Source organism: Trachurus trachurus (assembly GCF_905171665.1).
Source record: "Trachurus trachurus genome assembly, chromosome: 14".
Classification (NCBI taxonomy): domain Eukaryota; kingdom Metazoa; phylum Chordata; class Actinopteri; order Carangiformes; family Carangidae; genus Trachurus; species Trachurus trachurus.
In genome coordinates this window covers 21,624,681-21,648,845 of record NC_139903.1, presented here as the reverse complement: position 1 = coordinate 21,648,845, position 24,165 = coordinate 21,624,681, and the positions used below count along the sequence as shown (strand labels likewise).

The 24,165-nt window shown below is 41.2% G+C and overlaps 1 protein-coding gene across 2 annotated transcripts in view; it reads right to left on the bottom strand.

The window, feature by feature from the left end:
• Positions 1 to 24,165, bottom strand: part of gria4b (glutamate receptor, ionotropic, AMPA 4b) — a gene marked incomplete at both ends in the record, with an annotated part of 113,263 nt that overhangs the window by 28,252 nt on the left and 60,846 nt on the right. Inside the window, 7 exons of one of the 2 annotated variants that reach the window (XM_083986058.1) lie at positions 1,012 to 1,218; positions 10,414 to 10,524; positions 12,198 to 12,302; positions 14,036 to 14,203; positions 18,287 to 18,445; positions 20,387 to 20,440; positions 23,079 to 23,263. In XM_083986058.1, coding sequence (XP_083842184.1) covers positions 1,012 to 1,218; positions 10,414 to 10,524; positions 12,198 to 12,302; positions 14,036 to 14,203; positions 18,287 to 18,445; positions 20,387 to 20,440; positions 23,079 to 23,263 — 989 coding nt within the window. Of the gene's footprint in view, positions 1 to 1,011; positions 1,219 to 9,402; positions 9,436 to 10,413; positions 10,525 to 12,197; positions 12,303 to 14,035; positions 14,204 to 18,286; positions 18,446 to 20,386; positions 20,441 to 23,078; positions 23,264 to 24,165 lie in introns of those variants that run through there. The other variant, XM_083986059.1, reaches the window with a different exon arrangement.

Sequence of the window (24,165 nt, the reverse complement as noted above, 5' to 3'; positions counted from 1 at the left end):
CAGGAGAAGTAGGAGAGAGAGGGGAGGGGAGGGGGAGGGGGGCGTAGGAGAGGCTGAGGGGGCAGCAAGTGCTCGTACTTGTTGTATTTTAGTTGTTGTTGTTTTGTTTTGTTTTGTTTTGTTTTTTTTTGGGGGGGGGGGGCAATGAAAAAACACGTGAAATGAAATTTTCAGACGTCTTACATGTTTTTGAAGCCAAAATTAAAACGGATAAATCACTGTTTTTCTTGAGAGACTCTCTTTCACAAAAATGTATTTTTCTCAGCTTTCTAGAAAAAAAGTGGTCTTTTTGGTGCAACCAGGCTCTATTCAACTTAAGATATATCAAGAATGGAACAAGGTACAAACAAATGGTTTTTTCCCTAGTTAAATAGAGAGTCTCCTCTTTCCTGTGAGCTGTTTGGTGTTTTCAGAGTCATAGTACAAAATATTCTCTGGGTCTTGAAATATTACTCAAAATGCTCCAAAACGTTGGCACTGACCATTTTATAAAAGGGCTGGCACTCAATGAGTTAAGATATAAGATCTGTTTTCACATCTAAGTGAAACTGTACCCAGTGACTGATCCAAGCATTAACTCTGGGAAATTCATTAGGCCCATTAGTGTTTTTTATATTTGAGACTAGCTCCAAGCTACAATACAATAGTTAAGACAAATCAAGTCACGCATTAGTATTTATTATCTATTTATATAATCTATAAACGGTGGTGACACGACACAAAACAAATGATACAATGATAACAAATTGTTCCTCTGAATACATCCTGCTTTTATTTTATTTAAAATGTTGACTTTGATGTCTAATTTCAGTGATTTTCAGCTTTAAGAGATTAATTTTTTTTTTCTGTCACAGAAAAAACGTCTGTTAGTACGAACTAATTGTCCCTAAATACCATCGTGAATCTTCCTGACAGCATAAAATTAAAGTTTGAATGTGATGAGTCAGTTTCCATGAAAAGCTGATTCTAACCGCTTCCTGTCATACAAAGAGTGAACACAGCAGCTCTTACCCCGTACACCAGCTCCCCGACCATGCCGTTCCAGATCTTCGTCTCTGGGTCCCTGGCGCCGTACTTTCCATCGGGGACGATGGAGATCTTGTACTTGATGCCGATGTGTTTGGCGATCTCCGAAGCCAGGTCCACGCAGTATCCCTCATACTGGTCGTTGCCCTCGTACATCTCCCAGTTCTTCTTAAGCATCACATAGGGACCCTCCTACACAAGGGACCATAACCAGTGAACCAAACCATCAGACAGACACATGGACACGACGGGCTTGAACAGTGACTCATCAACACAACAACAGACAAACAGAATGATAAACAGGAACTGTCACTCATTGGTATCAGCAAGGGTTGAGGTTAAAGCTGCTGAAGTTTTTGACCACTGAGGGTTCTATGGAGCAATGTTTTGATGATCAGACTGCCATTTTGTTTGTATCACACATGTGAGCATGCATGCAATGCAATACACATTCATGCCATATAATTAATCAACATTGGGTGGCAGTAACATCTCTATAAACATAGAAACATGGCAGATTTCTTGCTAACAATATGGATGTAAACAACATGGGCTTAAAAAGGCAGAAAATGCATTTATTAGGTCTCAAAGATACACATGATGATGCATTTGGGTAACTGTGTTTGTTTGAGAGAACTCCATTGGGCATCTTCAGTTTCAGCTCAGGAAATGGATTTTCTTCAATGCTGCACATGGGAGACATTTGATTTATGATGAAACAATAAAATATAACATAATTTTAAAGCTGCACCAAATTCTCACAAGCTCTGCAGACTCAGTTGTTGCCTGAATTAAAGATGTGACTCATTTTTTGGAGTACAGGACATTTTCCACATTAGTTTACATGATGAGTTGTAATTTGAACAACTATGATGATCTGGTTGTGGTTGGTGAACTTCTGAACTTTACTGTTGGGAAGCAGTATTTACCAGAACTGATTTCAGTTATAGTTGTTGTGGGAAATGGAAGCCTATGTCAGGAACTCAACATTTACTATAATTTCCTGTCAGCAATTACACACACATTCTTATTCTCATTAAGTCTTTCTCTCGTGACTAAAAATTATTCATCAGTGGATGGTTGCAACAACTAACAGTACCCAGGATACCTGGAGGGAGAGTCAATTCGAAACTCTGCCATTGGAGGAACAAAACATGATACCATTGCTTCTAAACTCATCAAAACTTGATTAATTTAAAGAGGCCATTTGGAAATTTTCTTTGTCAGTGGATGTGTTTTCTAGATTAGATTAGTGGTGGTGATTGTTACTTGACAAGAGCTTTGATTATCATTGTGTTTATAAGACAAGAAGTAATAGCAGTGTTACTTCTTCAGGGACGAGTGGCTAAAGTCGCTATCCGAAAGTGATGAGACGGGCCGGGGGTAGCTGTTAGCATGCTACCGTCAATGGAGTAAAAGTGGTGACTGAGACAAGAGTTAATAAAGATGTTATTTTTCCACCAACGAAGACAGCTGTTGTTGACTGAAGGAATGAACTTTGTAGTGTTTATTCCAGACTGGTCAGTAAACCGTTGTTTATGCTAATGCTAGCTAGCAAAGGCAAATATGGCAATAGCTCCTTTAAGCCGCAGAGTATTTCCAGTTTTGTGAGAGGCATAATCATTAGCAGGGGATCAGCAAATGTTAAGTTCTATGTCGGTGAGTTGTAATTTTTCTTTCATGCTCACACATTTGTTCCCTTTATTGGCCATCAGTCGTATTGATGACATGAACCAACTGTTGTGACACTGGACATTAAAGGATAATTTCCGTTTTTTACAACCTGGACCTTATTTCTAGCATAAAATAAGATCATTTTACTCACCCAGAAACTTTGGTGTCATTTGGAGTTGTTTTGACGAAATTAGCCCCAGTGGAGCTGCGCGTATATCCGTATAATGCGAGAACACGGGGCACCCAATGCAGCCTCTAAATAACACATTATCCGCTGCAAAACTCGTTCATTTCGCCAATATTTTGTTATGATACACTAGTGATATTCCCCTCCGAGCCCGTGGTGGCATGTTATCAACATGCTGCGCCTGTAGGTTGACTACTAACCTCCGACCTGGATGATGTCATCTCCGACCGCTGCCCAGCGCGGCTAACTTGCTACGGCTGATGCTATGGTTCGTTTCTGCGTATTTCTGACTTGTCAGAACAAAATGAGCAGCTGGATGAAGTTCAGCTTCCACAGGCTTCCTCTCCTCAACCTGGACTCACTAAAGCTCCGGCTAGTTGAGGTAAAAATGGACCCGAATGCCGAAGCAGAATGATTATTATCAGAATGAGCCGGGCAGCGGTCGGAGATGACATCATCCAGGTCGGAGGTTAGTAGTCAACCTACAGGCGCAGCATGTTGATAACATGCCACCACGGGCTCGGAGGGGAATATCACTAGTTGTATCATAACAAAATATTGGCGAAATGAACGAGTTTTGCGGCGGATAATGTGATATTTAGAGGCTGCATTGGGTGCCCCGTGCTCTCGCATTATACGGATATACGCGCCGCTCCACTGGGGCTAATTTCGTCAAAACAACTCCAAATGACACCAAAGTTTCTGGGTGAGTAAAATGATTGTATTTTATGCTAGAAATAAGGTCCAGGTTGTAAAAAACGGAAATTATCCTTAATAGAAATGCTTCCAGACACTGTTGAGTAATTCAGACTCTTTAAAATCCCTCTATTTCCACCTAATGTTTCAGTCTATACAAGAAAAAAAAGAGAAAGAAAAAAAAAGCCTAGTGCAGCTTTAAATCTAATGACTTTAAACTGACTTGATCCCACCTGCTGGGAGATGCATTTTTTCCTGAAGGTAATTTAGTGTTGTACAACCGAGGGGGATGCATGTGTAATCATAGTGACAGCCTCCTGCTGCATAAACACAGCACACACTGGAGTTTAGACAGGGGGAAAAAATCATCAAAGTGTTAACATGGATGCATGATGCACAGACTCAGGAGAAGGCAGGAAGGTATGACTAAGCAGAAACGGAGGCAGACATGGAGCTAAAGGGAAGTGAGGAATGAGCTGCAGTCAGACTGAATGACTTAATACCTAAAACAAGCCTGAGTCGACACAAACACTTAAAGTAATCGGGGTGGCTGCATCAGTCTACACAGTAACCAGCGGTGGGTTATAGATCATTAGATCCGCTGTTGCTCAGAGAGTGATCTAAATGTAAACCTCGTCTGGTTTCCGCGCTCACATTTCCAAACAAATTACTTTTGTCATGGAAGGCAGCCTGCTGCATGTTGAGAACAGGAGCAATTTATTCTTGAGATGTGTTTGCTTGACATTGCCCCAGGCCAAAGCAAGGTAAACCAAAGACTCCTCAGCGGGGAGAGAATGCAAATGCTCGGCTGAGCCTGCGGCACAACAAAATGTTACTGTACAACATAATGACGGCAGAGTTTAGCAGTTTCATGTCATAGTGAGACATTTGTATTCTGAAAATATGTTTCACAACTGCTCTTGCACAAAAAATGCTGATAAAATTATAATATACACAGCACAAAAGATCCTCTTTACTTGAAGTGTATTCATGCATTAATAATAGGTTAATTAAAATGATTTAATAAGCTTATTACAAAATCGTCAAATACAAAAATGAACATTTTGCCATAATCTTTAAAGCATCCATCAGATGAATAATTTCCAAGAAGCTTCCTGGAAATAATGGTATTGGTTCACTTCCAATTGATAATTCAAATGAATCACAAGCCAGATTTACATAATGTAGAGACTCTGTAGCACAGCACAATTTTAGTGTACAGACGACAACATGATGTATCTAAAGATTTATGTTTCTGATTAAAATAATGATGTGAATATTTACTTGACTTTAAATGCAGATTTAAGCTTTTCCTATAATTAGTACTAAGTTCTTTCCAGGACACCTTCTGGGAAATTATTTAGAAATGAGGCACCTGTAAAATAAAGCGTCACCAAAAGCATCTCAAAGCCTATTTATGCAAGGTAGTAGAATAGACAGGAACAGTGGTCTGAAAGCTACACATGGATCAGATGAACTTTACCTTGACCATCTCAAATCTCTAGAAACATAAACTGATGGCCAAAGAATAATCTGAATTTTAATGGAAATCATAAATGCTCTGCCCCATTTCACAGGTCTGTTATCAAGAGAGCTATATCAAATACACACACTGCATCCTAGGACATTTAGACCTTAAAACCTTTAGTTTTAGTGCCTGGTGCAAAGCAGCTAAATTCACAAAATGATGTCTCTAACTGGACATACACATGTGGACAATAGAGTTTCCAATTTCTTTTCTTTATGATTGATGACAAATCATGTTCCTCTGATGAAATGTATCAGAAAAATAAAGCATTACCTACAAATGTATAAGGTTAATTCTTTCGACCGACTGTGGTGACCTTCAGTGGTGGTATCGTAAAAAATACATAAGGCTTAATTTCAACGATGCTTCAAGCTCGGATAAATTCACATATATTACTGTCTTCAGCATCACTTCAGCTGCTCCCAACTTTTTACGCCAGCTGGAAAACAGAAGTCATGATTTACTGATGGAAACTTCATTCGCCAGCTGATTTTCGCAGATGTTTTGGATGCTAATCAAAGAGAAAGCGGCCAGAAGCCGTGTGATTTAAGATAGCAGGGTGTATGACAGAGCTGGCAGCCGGAGCAGCGGGAGAAGTGGCAGAGATAAAGGATTCAGTCAGTGTTTCTGGCACAAGAGAAGGAGCAGTGCTTCAGAGGTCTTCACAGCAAAAGGCCAGCATGGCTGACAGGCTGGTCAATAATCACAACCACACTGCTTCACTCAATGCCTAATGAGACTAATTAAACATGCCATTAAAAGCACACAAACACACGTACACACACTACAGGGCACACTAAATCCATACGTACACACACGACGGCACACACATGCATGTTTGACTGTGCTGCGTAAAACTCTGCCTGTTTGGTTTTGTGTGTGTGTTTGTGTGCGTTGTGTAAGATAAACAATCTGTTGCACATTGTGTTTGAATACCAGCAATGATAAGCAGCAACGTGATAGTCCATAATGCACAATAACTTGAGCACAAAACGTTTTATGAAGCAAACACACATTAGTGCTTCTCAGTAAATGACTCATTTCTGTGTCTCATTCATCAGCAGCCACTTGAGGCACTAATCACATTTTTATTTGACTTTGATTTAATGTGGCTGTGCGACATTGAAAAGGCAGAGAACACTTAAAGCAAGAAATGGAAATAAATCCTATTTGCAAATGTCCAGATGAAGTGCACTGGACTGGCTGCTGCAGAGGGACATCTCGGCCTCGTTGAGGGCTTTTGATAACCAGAGAGTTTGAGTGGAAACCTCTATTGTACTAGCTGAGCCTCAATCGCATAAAAACTGTGCATGTGGACCTGCAGCAGGAAATATAAAAATATATGATTTAAAAATGAAATTTTATGTATGAAAAACAACTACGGACTAACTAATATCCAGTTGGATTTGAAAAGCCTCTAAACCACCACCTGTCCTCCTCTATTTGTCTGCAGCTTTCATCCACAAAAATATCACCCTGGAGTAAAGAGAAGAACTTTGAGCTAACAGGCCTTTTGTAGATGTAAACACACTTCCACTCGGGATGTAATACTATCTAAACCTGTCCACAGTGTGTCATCAGAGAGCCTGTCTATGACAGAGAGAGAGGAGGACATGGAATTAGATGACAAAAAAAAAACATCTTGCTAAAGCAAAGCAGTGCTTGACTTGGGGGTATTCAATCTGACAGGAGGAGAGAGTGTCATACTGAAGTTCACCTGCTAAGAGCACTTAGTTGAATGTGATGGGTTCTCATAAAACACCTGTACGTGCTACTTCAGAAAGGATCTATTCTAGCCCGAGGCCCCGTGTGTTGTCAGTGTGCTGCAGGTGCATCGTCAGGGGTTCCTTGGGCAGAGGTTAAACAAAATCATAATTACAGTAGGACCTTGTCTGTACTTCCTAGCCTCTGGCAAACTGATGGTGTGCCAGGTTTAAAGTGCAATGGAGGAGTTTGAAGCCAAGGCACATTTATCAGAGCTTTAAGCCTTGTCCTGCCAATACGATGACAGTCAAACTTTGTCCTTGGCTCTGGGAACTTCTCTCAACTTCCAGGCAGAGATCTGTTATCTGTTACCAGGCTGAGATAGACACAAATCAAAATCCAACAGACAAAAGAAGAAGATGCCATTGATGTGGATCTTTTGATTCACAAGGGCCAAATTAATGTGAACATGACCAGCCAAGTTAAGGGAAACATCATCACCTAGCTCACGACAATGTTTAAAACTGAAGCCAGTGGCATCTAATAACCAAGCGGCGACGAGAGCTCACAAACAGCAGGAGATACTGATGAGCACTAACCCAAAGGCTACAGCAAGAGGCAGTAATGAGCCCAGGCACGTCAATGAGTCTTTTTACATTAAGCAAAAGTTACTACTAAAAACTTTTTTAGGAGGAAACTTTCAGGAGTGACTGGAATTACTGCTGTAATTGGTTAAGTTCATACTGTATGTCATAGAGAAGTGCAACCTGACCGGATAGGTCCTTAAGGGTTGTGCTAATGTTGGCTTATTTTCAAATGTAGTTTAATAGGAAATCTCTCTCTCTCTCTCTCTCTCTCTCTCTCTCTCTCTCTCTCTCTCTCTCTCTCTCTCTCTCTCTCTCTCTCTCTCTCTCTCTCTCTCTCTCTCTCTCTCTCTCTCCATGTTTCTCTCTGATTTTGCAAATCATCCAACCTCCTTCCGCAACACCTACTCTCAAAGAACATCCAGATGGAGCCTGTACAATGTTCTGCTGGGAAAAGTCTTTTAAGTTTAACATCTGGTCCATATTGGGGAAAAAGTGAAGCTACTAAATGGTAAGGCGGATAATTAATCATTTTAAGATGCTACAGTTTTACACATCAGCTGCGGCTCATTGGCTCAGAGAAGTTAAATGAGTGTGTTGATAAGCCACCAATCTATAGTTGTATTTGTGGGAAAGCGGGTACTGTATGTCCTCAGGCCTCAGGTTCCAGTCTCAAATCCTACAATACCAGCTGGGTTCAGGGAGTTAGGTCAGGTCTGAAGTGTATATTTGGGGGCCAAGTTCAGGTCTCTGCTATAGAGCCTGTGCAGACCTCTACATTAAAAACAACATCTTGAAGTATTGGGAACGCAACCGACTGTGCAGGGAAGAAAAGCAAGATTATAGAAAAGAAGAAAAAGCTCACAATGCATTCAGTGAGGCGCCCCCCAGATAAACTATGAGGTGGTTTGAGGCTCTAGAAGACAACCACACTTATGTTCACTTAGACATAAAGGGAAATAAATAACATTATTTCCATTTTTTGTTGCTGTTTTGTTATTAAAAACCTCCCAAGCTTCTTAATGGTTCGAAATAAGAGAAGCTCCTTGGTGTGACGATGTGTGTGAAATTTTCTGCAGCAGAAACTAAAGGCCTGGGATATGACTAGCCTAGCTTTATTAAACACTGAAACCAGGAGGCAAACCGCCTATGTTTGATGACTGACACAACATACTAAAGTGTTTCTGTAAGGACCTAAGACACAGAGGCAGCCTGACTGTAATATAACACTGCAACACTTCATTAAGTTCATGCTAAACAAACATTAGTCTCACAGACATGGCGAAGAACACATTAAAAGCGGGTGTGAAAGGCAGCCGTCACAATGTAACTATAATATCATACTGCATAAAAGCATGATGGATATGAACTGGGATGATTATGGGTGCATTAGTCTTTCTAAGCTGGTTTAAGCTCACAGGAAGCCCTCTGAGTGTGTAATGTACTGTAGGTAGAGCAGGTAGTCGGAGAAAAGTGACAGATTTAGAGCAAACAGTAATTCAGTTAGACATTATGTATGTTCACATTCTGATAACGCCTCGCTTTTTTTTTTTTTTTAGCTCGGGGTCCGTGGAGCTTTGCAAAAATTACAACTTCAAATCAGGATGTAGTTCAAGCTATGATTAGCCACACAAAACACACGGGGCATGACAATGTATGAATCTGGCATACACACAAACTGGTGTAGTGGGAGTTTGTTTATGCTAGTAAACAGACACTGTGCTGTTAGGACCCATTTGAGCCTCAATGGGCGTCCATCCACAGAGCACCGTCCTATGAAAAAAAAAAAAAAAAAAAGACCTCGTTTTGCATTTCATTTTCCTCTCGAGGGACTCCATTACGGCTCCATTTCTTGTTCTGATTTCTGAACGGGGCGTCCATTAACATAGTTGCCGTGTCTCTCCTCTCGCCCAGTGTCTTTAGGGCTTCATTTTGGCTCGGGCTGTTGTGTCCATCACTCTGCCATTAAGGGCTTTCATATCCTGCTTGCGTCCAACTGGGGCTCAGTTTCTTAAAATGGGGTTCCTCATCAGGGGCTGAAAAGAGGGAGGATTGTGCTGAGCTGTGACTCTCCATTCCCACCTCCTTCCCTCCTCCACTCCCCTCGCTACATGTACGCTTCAACATCTGGCTTGGCATGTCAAGAGTCACTGTTACAGCCAGAGGTTCACATGCCATGCAAAGGCCATTCATTTTTATCATGTGTTAAAAAAAATGCTTTATAGCTGTTATGAAGTCTTTCATCAAGCCTCGGCTGGTTGTGGAGCTGTTTGGCTGCTTTTTGAGATGTTTATTGGTGCAATAAAAGAAAATCTAAGTGACGGTAGTTAGTCCTGGAGTTGCATGATGTTTTATTGATGTTTCTATTGGAGTAATAAAAATGAATCCCATTGCTTCAAGGGTTTCTTCACTGAAAATGTGCTGTTGTAACAAAGCTTGTGATCCCTGAATTTTAGTCAGTCATAGCAAACGACATAAGGGCCTTCAAGGAAATTAAATTCTGGGCAGTGAAATGTGTATTCCTGCAGTATTCATCATTCTACCTTCATTACTAACGCTGGAGAAATTTTAAGTTTGCCTACATCGATGTTAAAATACAGCATCAAACAAGAGAAGTTACCCAAGAACAGAGAGTTCAATACAAATAGATGCTAATAATGTTGGAGTGGAAGTACAGGTAGTAGAGTAGTAATACTTGTAAAGAGCCTCAGGAAAAGCTGAAGCGCTTAACAAGGAAAAGGTGGTGAAGCATGTCAGTGCAGCTGACCCCCACGCTTCCCTGTCAGACTGGCCGGTGTCGGAGATTTGAATGCAGGGTTTGATGGAGGCAGGATGTAAGATGTGTAGCCGCTGAACCTCGGGCTCCTGTCTGTGCATATCCCTCAGCTATTATGTTCAATGTCGTCTGCAGCAGCACCACATAATAAAGTCTCCTGGCATTACAAATTGCTTACAATATCAGTGCATGCCTGAGAGTGTATGTGTGTTTTGGCGAGCACATGCCGGACTCTTACCATGATGGTAGTCACGACGACAGTGCGGTTCTCCATGCCAGAAGTGTCATTTGGAAGCAGCGGAGAGTCCTGGATCAGCACCAGCTTGTCTGCGTCGTTCCAGTAACCGATCTGCAGGGACAAGAAAATATAAGGAACTATACCATAGCAGGGATGTGTGCAAAACTGAAGGACATGAGTGTTACTGCCTTTGTGACCCTATAGTAGTAGTAGTCTAAATATTTTCATGCATCTCCTTCAACACTTTTAAAACTTATGACACTGACGACAACAGCAGCAGAGGTGAGACTGCAAGGGTGAAGAATTCACTTTTGTGCTCGAGCCATGAGTTTGAGAAGAATAAAGGTATGAGTCTTACTGTATATTAACAGAACAAAGATTATTTAGAGAACACAGCTGTAATTGATGAGTTTTTTTTTTACCTACAATATTTAATCTTTTTTTCTTCCTCATAATTATTACAATTGTCAAAACACACTTTCTCAAAATATCACAATTACTCCCTGAAAATTTTTAACAAAATGAATGAATCCAGACTCAAAGTAAAAAGATCTCAATAGATTTTTTTTTCTGAGACTTTAACCACATCTCATGGTCCTTACCAATGGATAGAAAGTGCTCTATCGGCGTGAGGACAATGCTAAAGCTAAAGCTAGCAAGTAAATCACAGATTACACTATACTTATATTTTTAAACACTAGTTCACTGTTTTTTTTTTTTTAGTTTACTTAATCAAATAACATCCTTTCACGATACAGCGTTGTTACATCGTGCAGAGTTTAATGACATGTTTGATGATCAGTGGTGTGATTTATTGCCTGATCACATCTGAAACGCCCCCATACACAATCCCTACGTTAAGATCGACATCGTGCTGCCTCTTTTTGTCTAAAGCCGTTTCATGTTGGGCTGACATCACTGTTGTCTTCCACGAGTCCTTCAGGGTCAGACTGACTGACGGGGGCTGACACATGATCTGATGTGGTCACAATTATGAACATCTTCTGACAAAAAGGATGTTGAGAGGAGCTGCCCTGCACCGCTTCCTGATACATGACTTTTAACAAAAAGCCGTTTCGTATTTGCAAACCAATACTGTGTCAAACTGATGTATTGATCTTATTACAGACATGAGCTTTGACAGCGACCATAAGCTGCTATAAGTCAGCCAGAGTGGAGACGCTGAGCGAGCCAGCTGGCTGCTGGTGGCGTGCCAGAAGGGAGCGGGGAGCTGTGATTGGCCGATATCTCCTGTGTGCCAGGGCATCAGGATGATTGAAGAACATAGAAAATGTAGGAGAGAGGCTGTGACCCAAACCCCCCCCCCCACACACACACACACACACCATGTCCTGACAGGACCCGTGCTGTGAGCAGGAGGCCAAAGCGTCTTTTGATTGATGGGAACTCCTCTCTGCTTCCTCACCCCCTCCTCCTCCTCCTCCTCCTCCACCTTGATTGTTCTCTATTTCATTTCACCCTCTTGCCATCACTTTTACAAGTGCCCTCTCTCCCTTTTTTCCCATTTTCCCTGAATTTCATCTTCAGACATCCGCCCTGTCATATCAGAGGCAGAGATGCTGGAAGCCTACTTATGATAATAGAAAATGTCACACTACAGACAGAATCGTCCCAGATACTTCACATGACAGGAGTCTGCACATATCTCTAGGCGAACACAAAATATATAGTGTCAGCTAAAACATATAGCATTAGTGCCATTTCAAATGTTCATCACATAACAACACAAATGGAAAAAAAAACAGTGTGGTGTGATGCTTTACCCGTCTGGGTCCATTATTCTTCAGTTCAAACACGTCCATAGTGTAGTTGACCCTGCGGCCATAGTGGTCAAACTGGACATTACCTGTTAATCCCTGCAGCCGGACCTGCACACACAGGAGAACACAGAGATGCACATTAAATGATACTGCTAACACCAGCAGGCAACAGATTTCATGCTTGATACGGGTTGAAGAGAAAACTGCAGCGTATGAAGGTCATAAGAAGATGATAATACCTCTTAGGAGGAAGAAACAAGAATTACCACCCTGCTGTTGTGTTTGGTGTCAGGTTACATCCATGCTGTCTGACTCCTATCCTGAAGTATGACTCAGGAGAGATTTGTGCAACATTTTGGCCTGAATGCTGCATGATGTTTTGTTTTTTTTTTGCTTTGTGCTGCCATAGTGACCTTGATCTTTGCCCTTCAACAACCAAAACCTTATGAGTTTATTTGTGAGCCCAAGTGAATGTTCATATCAAATTTGAGACTAAAACTGTGGGTTGTGCAGTCACCATGACCTTGACCTTTGACCACCAAAATTTAATCCATTCATCCTTGAGTGTTGCACTGAATCTAAAGACATCCCATCCCACCTAAGATATTTCCTTATAGACAATCTGAAAACAGAACAGCTGTCACCAGCGTGGAGGCACAAAAAGCAGATCAATGCAACAATAAAGAACACACAACCACTGTGACAGTTCATGTATTGATAATGGTAAACTTGGGTACACTGATGTAATAAACACTGGGGAGGAGATCATCTAACACTTGCTTCAACTGTTTTGAGGGCTTTACAAAAAGAGCTCAACATTTTGGGAAACACGGATGCCTCCACAGCTTCATTAATATTACTGTGTTAAGAGTCTGTGCCATACTCTCTGAGGTTACGTCAACTGTTTCCGTAGCTGAGACGCACCTCTTCAATAATGTAACTACGTGTTGATGGCTGCAGAGACACCATAACGGAGCTCTGTGTGTGACTGCTGGTGTGTTCTCCTGCAGGTTTCTGACGCCCGTGGAGATCACGAAAGATCAGAGTGAATACAACATGAAGCAAGTTAGGGGGAAAAAAAACTGTTATCTTCTTCTTTTCAATAACACACATCCAACAAAGACATCTCCACTGCAAACCTCCCGCTTCACCACGACCCCCGCTCTCTATTAGTGAATGAAAGCATGTAAATGCAGCAGCTGCACAGAACGGCCCCGTATTCAGTAATAAAACAACTGTCGCTCGATCGGGGAGGATACAGCAGAGTGTTGGCACAGTTATTGAGGAGATTAAAATTAAACCACGACTGTGTTTAATACATGCGTCTAGAGCCGTGGTGGTGCTCTCAGTCCCATGCTGAACTATATAATTGGTTTGGGATTTCTATTAACCCCTTGTGTCAGCTGTAAATCTAGCTTGAGATGAAAGAATCATTGTCAGTCTCGTGTCTGTGCATTAAGAGGACATATTTTAGCATAAAGAGTGGGAGCAAGGGGAAAACAGCTTGTCGGGTTCATAAATACTCCTGCCACCTCAAACCTCATTAATGGCCTGAATATATTTACATTTACTGGAGCTGTTCTCAAATAGAAACCTAAAAATGACAATTTTAGGGTTTTTTATGGGGATCTATATGTATATTTTATATTATATTTCAAGGTGTTGTACATGAAGGGTTTTTGTAAGTGAAGGAAAGGAAGCTGTGAAATCTCCAGTGCTCATTTCTGAGATTACATCAGTGTGTGATGTCTTATCCCTCAGCAGGCTGAGACCAGTTTTTCTGAACACCATGCTTTTCTCTGTAACCCCCCCTCCTCCACCCGCCTTTCCCTCTCTCTGACCTGTTTCAGAGTGCGCTCCATGTCGATGCCCTGGTTCCACGGGGCTGCCGGGTTGGCGAGACAGTCGCCAGCGTTCCCCCGCCTGGAAATGTCCACCTTCTGCCTGCGCAGGTTCCTAAAGGCCTCGGCCATCACCATCACCCCGTCATATGTCAGCGCTGAGGTGTACTGGGGGACAAAGAGTGGAGGGATCAGAGATACAGACGCAGCTGCTGTGTACTGTGTAAGCACGGCTGGGTTATGTACACGGCTCCTATTCAGCTAAAAAAAACAAGCTAACATCACATAAAAACACTGCAGTTGGAGATATGGTTCAACTCAGGCCTATTACATTTATCAAAAGGAAATAAAAACCCGGTGGGAATGGAGCATGTGATTTGTAAATTACAGTGTTTGCAACCTGGAGGTCACCCTGCTGCTCTGTCTGTTTTGGGTATATAAAGCACTGGAGGACACAGGGGGAAAAAAAAGTATGGGGCCAATTAAATGCTGATTTAGCTGGACAGGCAAAAGGCTTTGCAATATTTGCTGGTCAGATCTCTTTAAAAACAATCTGCGTAAGGCTGCCTCTGAGAGCACACTGTGTTTCTGCAGGGCCATGCTGCACACTGTAATGGCCTGGCTTTTGCAGAGATGCAGCAGTTTTACTCAGCTCATTATTTTCTGGGAATGGAAAGGAGGAGAGGGCGAGAAGAGAAGAGAAGAGAAGAGCACATTCCCCACAGTGTAAGCCTCCCAATTTCCCCTAATCTGTCTTTGACCTGAAGACTCTGTGTTGCCTCTGATTATTTGCGTCTACAAAAATCACGCTCTCCCTCATGAGCTATGCATTTCCCTAAAACTCACCTCTGGCGCTGCGGAAAACTAATTGAGTGAATGACGAAAAGGCAGCAAGATGGAGAGTGAGTGAGTGAAAAAGAAAGGAAAAAGGCGAGTGTTTTGTCCAGCCGGGTAGCAGTCTGGCATTAATTATCCCGGCTAGCAGGAGTTCATTAACTTTGCCTCCGGCCGGGGGTGAATCCTATTCATTAGCCCACTACTCACTGTGACATTATGGCTCTCTACGGAGGCTGCTGCACTCTATCCCCTGGTTAATCTTTGACAAGCTGCCTGAAGTATCACACACACACACACACACACACACACACACACACACACACACACACACACACACACACACACACACACACACACACACACACACACACACACACACACACACACACACACACACACACACACACACACACACATGCAAACAAAGGAGGTGTGTGATAAACTAACTAACAGTCAAGACCACCTTCACTGCGATTAGTTCAAAGCTGTCAGGGACATCAGCGTGGGGCAGTGGACAATTCAGTCTTCAGATTCAGAACAAAGTGGATGTCTGACTCATGCCTACTACATGTGGACTTCAGTGTCTGTTTCCTGAGTCAGTATATTGAAGAAACATACCAATTTAGAGTTATTTGCACTGTAAATAGACTTATGATGTCCTTACTCACACATACTGCCACATTTTGTTCACTATTTTCCATGAACATGACTACATAGCTGGGCAGCTATATAACAAATTCACATTCACTGTCTTAAACCTGCCTGAACAGCTCTGATTGCTCATTTGTTTCCCCAAACCAGGTGTTGTTGACACACGGCTGTATTATAAGAATTAGAGAATTAGAATTAGAGATTATAGCGTTTCATTATACATCTGTGGTTGATAGGTACAACACCAAATTAGTGAACAACGTGGTTTATGTGTGTATGGGATTACAAATGTGTAGGCCTATGTAGTCAGTTAGCCTACCACAATGCCATGGCCCCTCATACAAGAACACAAGATCACTTGTTAAAGGAAAAGTAGGAGCTTTGTGGCTTCGACAGACTCTGTTTGACATCTCAAATAAATACATGAAATGTAAATTGCAGTTCTTCTGTGAACTCCAATGTGTTTATAGAAGAGTCTTTCTAATATGGCGGAGATGTTGACATAGGAGAACGAACAACGTCTCCTCATGAGGCTACGATTCATTGCCACGCCACCAATGGTAAGATTGCGAATTACAATTATAGATTTATTTGTAGTATTTTAGCTCAGTTCAACCGCTAACTGTTCAACTGTTAAAACCAAGGATGTTAAAATCTCAAAAAAAAAAAGTAAACGTTGTCAAAAACAACAGGAGCAGCATTTGAAAGGGCTCGGCAAAACGCACTGTGTAAATCCTCCCACTTCAGAGATCAGGGTGATGTGAGTGTGGGTGGAAGCTGAAGCTAAGAATTAACACTTGTCATAGCTAGTTTCTCCTCTGGTGGCATTTAGCTTCAGCGATCCTGAATGTCGTAGCAGGCTTTGAAAGTATCCCAAATGTACAATGTGACAAAGTTATTTGTTAATACGACATGTTAATAGTGTCTAATGTCTCCTAGACTCCAAACTCACAGTACAAGCGCTGTTATGAGTTCATCACCTGCTGATTCATAGACCTTATATACACATTGAAATGCATTTGTCTTAAAGTGAGTAAACATGCCAGAGGAAGACCAACAACGACCGTGTTAATAATAAGGCTGTGGACAAACTTAGTGGGAGCACTATAATTTAGTGTGAGTGGATTTCCAGCAGCAATTTACTAATCGCAATTTATCAAGAAGTGAAATGGGGATAAGCATGGACACACACTTGCACACGCATGCAGTATAATGTCATGTGATATCCCACTCTGGTGTAAACTTTTGATCTGAACCACCTCAAACCATCACACACACACACAGCCTGACTCACACAGTTTCCACTCCACTGCATCTGGATTTTAAAATAGAAATCTTTGTTGGACACACAGATTTGCTGGAGGGGAGGAGGTTTGCTGACCACCATGGCGTGATGCCTTCTTGCCCCAGTGCCATTTGCAATCTGTGTGGCTGAAAAGAATGTAAAGTGGGTCAGTCTGTCACATCGCTGCGTATGGCAGCGGTGGACGAGGTGGAGCCGATTCCTGCTCCTTGTACAGTACGTACACTCTCACAAACACCTTCTCCCACATCTGCTGTTTGTTCATTTTTCCCGACAAATACATTGCTCTCATATATTTCTGTCTCAGTGTCACTGCTGCTGTTGTTCTGCTCACCTTGCAAACGTGCTGCTATATATTCATACACTCTTCATCTTATCTGACGCTGTGCTTACTTACATTTTCTCAGTCACCCCAAAGGAATGATTAAAAGGGCTGAGGTTTTGCATATTTTGGCCTACAACTTATAAATAGCATGACATTTTCTTGCTTGTGCTCAGGCTACAAGCAGCAGCAAGGAAGCAATATTAAAACAATCACAGCACACAAAATAAAAATGCATATTAATAATGATAATGCAGCATGTTTAGTTAAAACTCTGGGAACAATGAGTAACACTGCACCAGTCGATCTGAGTGTTTCACAAGCTGTGCAGTGATTTATGGACCAGTCATAGGATTTCCAAGTTAATTCTTTCAGAGACTGGTGACCAATGAAGGGATCTAAGAAATGGAGTGATGTGCTGAGCTCTTTTTTTATTGGCTCTTGTTACAACCCTGGCAGAAGCAGCGATGTGGATCAGCTGAGGCCCTCTGACAGCTGTCTCAGACAGACCTGTAAACAGAAACACTGCGGTAATCCATCCTGCGACAGATAAATGCATGTATGAGATCCTCTAGATCAGGTTTTGACATCAAGTCAATCCTTGCAATACTTTTGAGGCGGTAGAAGACTGATTTTGTTATTGACTTCATGCGATTGCTGAAATTCGAGTTCGAATTGAGTTTAACTCCCACCGGGTTTTTTATTCTTCAGTGAGCACTGGCTTTGAGTTCTTCTTTCTTTAGCACCAAAACAATAACTTGTCTTGGAGCAGCCAGCCACTCATTTACTTTACCGGGGAATATAATGAGCTGTAGTTCTTTAGTGACACAACCAAAGGAAGCTGTTGGATCCACTTCATTTCACCAGTCTGAGAAAAATCCAACTGCAGATATTTGAAACTTGCTCAAAATTGGAGACTTCACAGTTAGTTCCTGAAAACCGACTTTTTTGAACTAATCCTTTGTCAAAATCTTTATTCAACTTGTGTACATGTGTTTTGATTTTGTTAACAGCACGGCCTGCCACCAGTGAGTTCCCTGCACACTTCTAATGCACCAGATCACAAAAAAGACAAACGTGGTGTCTTGCTGCTCATCTGATCTGCTTCCATGTGATTCCATGGTCCAACAGGACATACCTTGGGCGGGGCGTCTGAGCCAGGATACTCCCTCTGATCCAGCTTGTTCCAGCGCTGCATCAGTTTGATGACCATGGGGTTGCTAAAGTCGACCAGCTGGAAGCCCGTCACGTTGGCTCCACCATGCATGAAGCGCTCCAGGTTGATGTCCTTAAAACCCTTCAGGGCAACAAGAGGAGAGAGTGGTCACGGTCTGAAGTTACAGGTACAATGAGGTCATACTTGATGATTTGATTTACATTTTTTAGCAGCAGTTGCAATTAACTACAGTAGTTTTGATTTATTTGTGGTAAAATATATGATGGTGTCTAAATGCTACGTTGTCCTAATCCTCAAATCACCATCATCACAAAGGCAATGGGCTGGGATAGGATAAAATGTCTATTAAACAGATCCGCAGCAGCTTTCATGGGTGAAAAAAAAAATCCTCTTCCAGATTGTGAAAAACAATTAATTTTTTCTGATCAATTCACGAGGATACTGACATTGATTATTTATGCAAAACATGTGCAGGTTCAGCTGCTTCACACCGTGTGACAGATGGTGAAGGAAAGATGAATAAATGAGGGAAAGGTTGATGTGAAGTAAAATTTTAATTTTTCTTTGATCATCTGGGCAATTTTATAACTAGTGTGGAAGCTAACGATTATTTTCATTACTGATTTATCTCCCACTTATTTTCGAAATTAAACAATTAGTCTATAAAAACATCACAAAACAATGGACTTGCTCAACTAATGGTGCAAATAACTATAATTCAAGGCCAGAAAAGCTGTTTTGTCTATTTTCTTCAAAGTTAATTTTCAGCCTGGCAGATTTACTCTTGTGAAATATGAGCAATCGAACATCTAACTGTGAAATCCTTCCACCACTGAATACTTGAAGATCACCTGCAGACATGTTTTATGATATATAAAAATACTCTGCTTGGAACAGTAATTTGAGAGAGAAAAGTTTAATTACACAATTAAATTTCACTCACTTCACAATATCTCCTAGTTCAATTTCAAGTTTTCACATCAGACATTAAGTTCAAAACTGGTTGTGGTGTCACTAAATAATTTAATGGACTTTCTTCAACAGACAAGTTTTATTTGGCAGGAAACTCTGCACATACTGTACATCACTCTACGCAGACGTCCACAACAATTAACAATAAGATAAATACATTAATGTTGCTTTAATGTTATTCATTAAAGGGTCTGGTCTGGTCTCTTTCCCTCCATTTTGCTAACCCTCCTCTCGGCCATGTGCATTTGTCTTCAACGAAGCCGGCGAGAAATCAATCCATGGAGCTGTGGATAATGTTATACATCATATATGTGTTATGTGTATATTTGTGTAGTCATAAACAAGAGATTAGGGGTTACGCGGCGCCTTTACGTTGCGGTGCTGCCTAGACGAGAGCTGACACGCCGGGTTCGGCAGCACTGATCTTGCAAGGTTGGTTTTGAGCCAAGAGACGCTACGTGGAAGGCAGAGAGCCTCCATTCTCCTTGGAAGAGGTTACGAGTCTTTATTGACTTGATTTATTTAACCATCACAATTACTCTGAAGCTGTTTGATTAAGGTAAAAATCTTGCATAGTTCCTCTGTAATTTAAGAGAGATGAGACCTGATGAGCTATTGGATGATTGGTACTTGAATTTTCTACGTGAGGTGAAGAAGCAGAAGAAAAACATCAGGTTTTTGAAATATGAATTGAAATAGCTTTCAAAGAGGAATTCACACTATTACCTCAGACAGAAGGCTTTGAAGGTGAAATGTTGCAACACTGTTTAAAATTTAACTTAGTATCCTGTTCTCTGGGGTGATTACACCTCGCAGTAAGGCATTCTGTCACTTGTACCACAAACTATTACAGCCTCTCTTTGTTCCCATATTGGGTATGCCAGTGTTGGTTGGGTGGTTGGGCAAGTGTTGTCTACTCCCACAGCTAGACCTTCAAAGGCGCCGGGACACAGTCCACAGATCAATAACAAAACAATGTTTGAACAGAGGGCTGTGAAGGCGAAAGAGATGAGGTGAAACTAAGGTGATCAGAGGAAAAGAAAAGAGACAAAAAGGGACAGAGTGTGAAGACGTGTCATTTTCTCTCACCAGGTTGGCCATGATGTAATGGTAGCCTTTGACGTGTTTCCCGACGCTGACGATCTGCGAGGAGGCGAAGCACAGATCAGTGTTAATCTGACTGGATTACAGCATGCATGCGTTAATTGCTTTAAACAATGCATATGGCAGGCGTGTGGCTGCATCCTGACACAGTGGGACCGCTGGCTTTAATCCGTGGAAGATCGGATGTCTAAACAAATGAACAGGCAGTCATGTCAGCGTCTCACTGAGGAGGTAAACACTTCACGCTTTCACAGACATGACAATGCTACTCAACGCACACGCACGCACACACACACACACACAAGTACGACCACAGAGCTGTGATATAAACTGATTTTGAAAGCTGACATCTGCTGGGAAATCCCACTGGACATCTAGTTAATAGGGGCAATAATTAATAATAGAAAATAAAACAAACTCACAAAAGCTCGGATTGATATCAATTCCCTAACATCTTCGCTGATGTGAGGACCTGAGTATCAGGTTGTTTAACAGTACTGTTAGTGAACAGTCATGGCTGCAATATTAAAAATATAAAAATACATCCCTTATAACAAAGCTGAGGGAAAGACAGATCAGCAGCCATGCCACAGGGCTGAGAGGTTGGAAATGAGCTCAGATTAAAGAATTGCCTCTTTGCCTGAAAGTGGTTTCCGATCAAGTGTTTTCAAAAGGAAAAAGAAAAACCGAAAGTGCAAAATTGACTCAAACTATGGCATTTTCTTTTCTTTTTTTACTCGTTCTATTGTTACACAGCAAATCCAGTTTGACTGATTTGATAAACATGATCATTGTGAGTAGTTTACTGACCACATCCTACATAAGAGATGGTTGGTAATTAAGTGATTCATTCATTCGGTTGCCCAGAAAGGACAAACTAAGCTGCAGCTAACGACAGAGAGGCTTTTGTGTTTTTCATGTTTCTTGAAGGCCACCACATGTTTGGAAAGGAGAAGGAGTTATGGGAGAGGAAATCATTTGGTTGTAGTTTGTAGCCCCACCACTAGATGCCACTAAATCACACTGCCCCGTAAAAGTGACTCCTGTTACCAAGTAAATTAACTGAGTAAAACATGACACATGAATGTTACAGCACGTCTGAAACAAACAATACATAAAGTTTTGGTGAAATTTTGTTCACTTTGACCTCATTGTAATTTTAAACTAAAACCTTAAAAGTCCTTACTCAAGTCTTCATTTTGCCGCCTTGACACAGTTTACAAAACTTGCAAATTAGCCGTCATCAGATTACATTTCATGTGTGACTGAAACACTGACATCCAAAGTAACATCTGGTTGCTCATAAGTGCTGATGTGTTCTGATGATTCTGTGAATAAGCAGCTAATGAGGCCTTGTTATGAATTCAACTCCTCGTCCTGAATCACAATGACTTGGCACCATGTAAACATGAAGAAGGAGACAGGTGGGCTGAACGCAGGATAAAATAGATGTTTACGTCTTTGGCAGCATTTCTGACCACCGCTGCACAAACAAGTGCATCATCCCACAAGCTCTAAATCTGACAGAGCCCATCACGTCTACTTGAGAGATGTTCTGTGCTCTGGCATCGAGTGAGGAAGGAGTGGGACGTCAGCCGCTCTGTGGGGCAAAGAGATTCACACACATCTGCAACGTAAATTGTTAGAGCTATGACAGATGTCAGAGTGGAAGATTTCCTGAATAATTGAACAATTACACAGACACCAGTAGCTCCAGGGAAAGATGGAGGGATGAAGAGGAGCAGGATGAGGAGGAGGAGAAGGAGGAAGAAACACAACATATTCTGAGTGTGTTTATGCCAAATAACACCACCGGAGATCAGAACAGACTGTTTACAAGTTCAAAACTTTCTAATTAGCACAGACACTCACAAAAAAAGAAGTGAGACAAACACTGAGTAAATGTGTGAAGTACTAACTTGTGTATATTTTCTTTTTTGCTGAATTTAAGTTTGTGGGATCCTGCATTTCAGAGTAAATTCAGTAATGTAGGTGATGTAAGAGGAGGACTAATGTACAGAAGTTCCTACTTAATAAATAATTTAATTTAATTTAATTAAAAAAAAACATACAATAATTACTCTGCTCACTTATGCTCAACTGAAATTGTTTTGTAACAATGTTGGGGATCTCAGCTTTTATTTTGCTAAGTACAGTGTTCTTAGCACTGACAGAACCAATGGAAATGACCTCCAAAATAAAGCGCATCATGGTATCCTTTTTATATCTCAGGTGATGTGTCCTTTGCCAGTCGACCATACAGGAGATTTACAGTTTTCACTTCATTGCTAAATTGTCTCAGTCGTATGGAATAGACCATTAAACATCATTGCCATTAGCACTCCACATGCTGGATAGCTGACACATATTAGCAGGCTTTTTATGGCCATTCTTAGTTGGCAAGCTAACAAACCAATAAAGCTCAAACCCAGATCAGCTGACACATATGAGGACGTTATGAGGATGTTTCTATCTGGAAATACAGTACACAAAGCTGAATGATCATTACACTGCCGAGTGACTATGTTGTTGCTATGGTCACACACTTTTAAAGGTAATGTCTTATATCAACAGTAACAATTTGTATAAGCAAATCTCTCTTCTCTATCAGTTCAACCAGGTAAAGTCAGTAACAGCTACTACTGTAGGTGCTGATGTCATGGTGTGGTGGCATCACCTGTTCCAGCATGTTCTGCAGCCGCTCGGCCTCAAGGTCGATCACAAACTTCTTCTCCTGTCTCCGGTCCAGATCCTCCAGCAGTCGTCGGTAGTTGGCGTCGTTGAAGTTCTCTACGCAGATGGCGCTGACCTGCCAGTTGTTCTGTCCTGCCTTCTCCATGATGGCCTGAAGGATGGCGTAACCTGTCAGACACAAAGCACAGGGAACACTGATTCATTTAGCACAGCACACAAGTATCTGAAGCTGGTTCCTGTGTTAATCATTTTATGTACTGGATCGTTATGTTAGCTACTACTGACTATGACTACCTACCAATGATACTTAGTTTTGCTCTGCACTTCATCAACATAAATAAATACACAAACATGCCAATCATCAAATTATTGTGATGGATAGTTGCACTGAAAATGAATAAAAACTAAAATATACTACTATAGTTTACTGTTAATAACAGCTACAGTATATAAAAATAATGATAAAGTGTTTCTAGGACGCTGTGTACGTCAATGCAGGAATTAGCTACGCAAAGAGTCAGTGTGAAAGAGCTGATGGTTGGAGTGATGGATGATGTGATGGAAGTGCTAATTGAAAGTAGAAATAAATATCAATCGTCAACAAATTAAATCTCTATTTTTGAACAGAATATACAAATTCACACACTATTTCAGTAAATTGTCTGACATTTCAAGGCCTTATTTTTTTGCCTTAAACTTCCAAGCATCTATCATGGAAAACCGGTGACATAGATCGATATATTTGTTACGGAAGGTATGAAGAATCAACCAATAACAGTGTTCTAGTCAGGTATTGATATTTGTTGAGACTGTTGTATGTGTAGTCCTGTTTGTTTATTTGTTTTTGTCTACATGTCTCGAGTTTCATGAATTTTTAAATAAGGTTTCTTTAATCTGGAGTTTTTTGCAAATGTGTTGATGTGTTCAGTCAGTGTTTATCGTCTGTCTCGTGGCCCCACAATCATGTTGGATACATTTTCTTTATCAAACGGAAACTGTAAAGCTCCTTTAGGAATGTGCATTTACCATCTATCCAATGGTTATAATTGGATTTTCTGATAAAGGTTCAT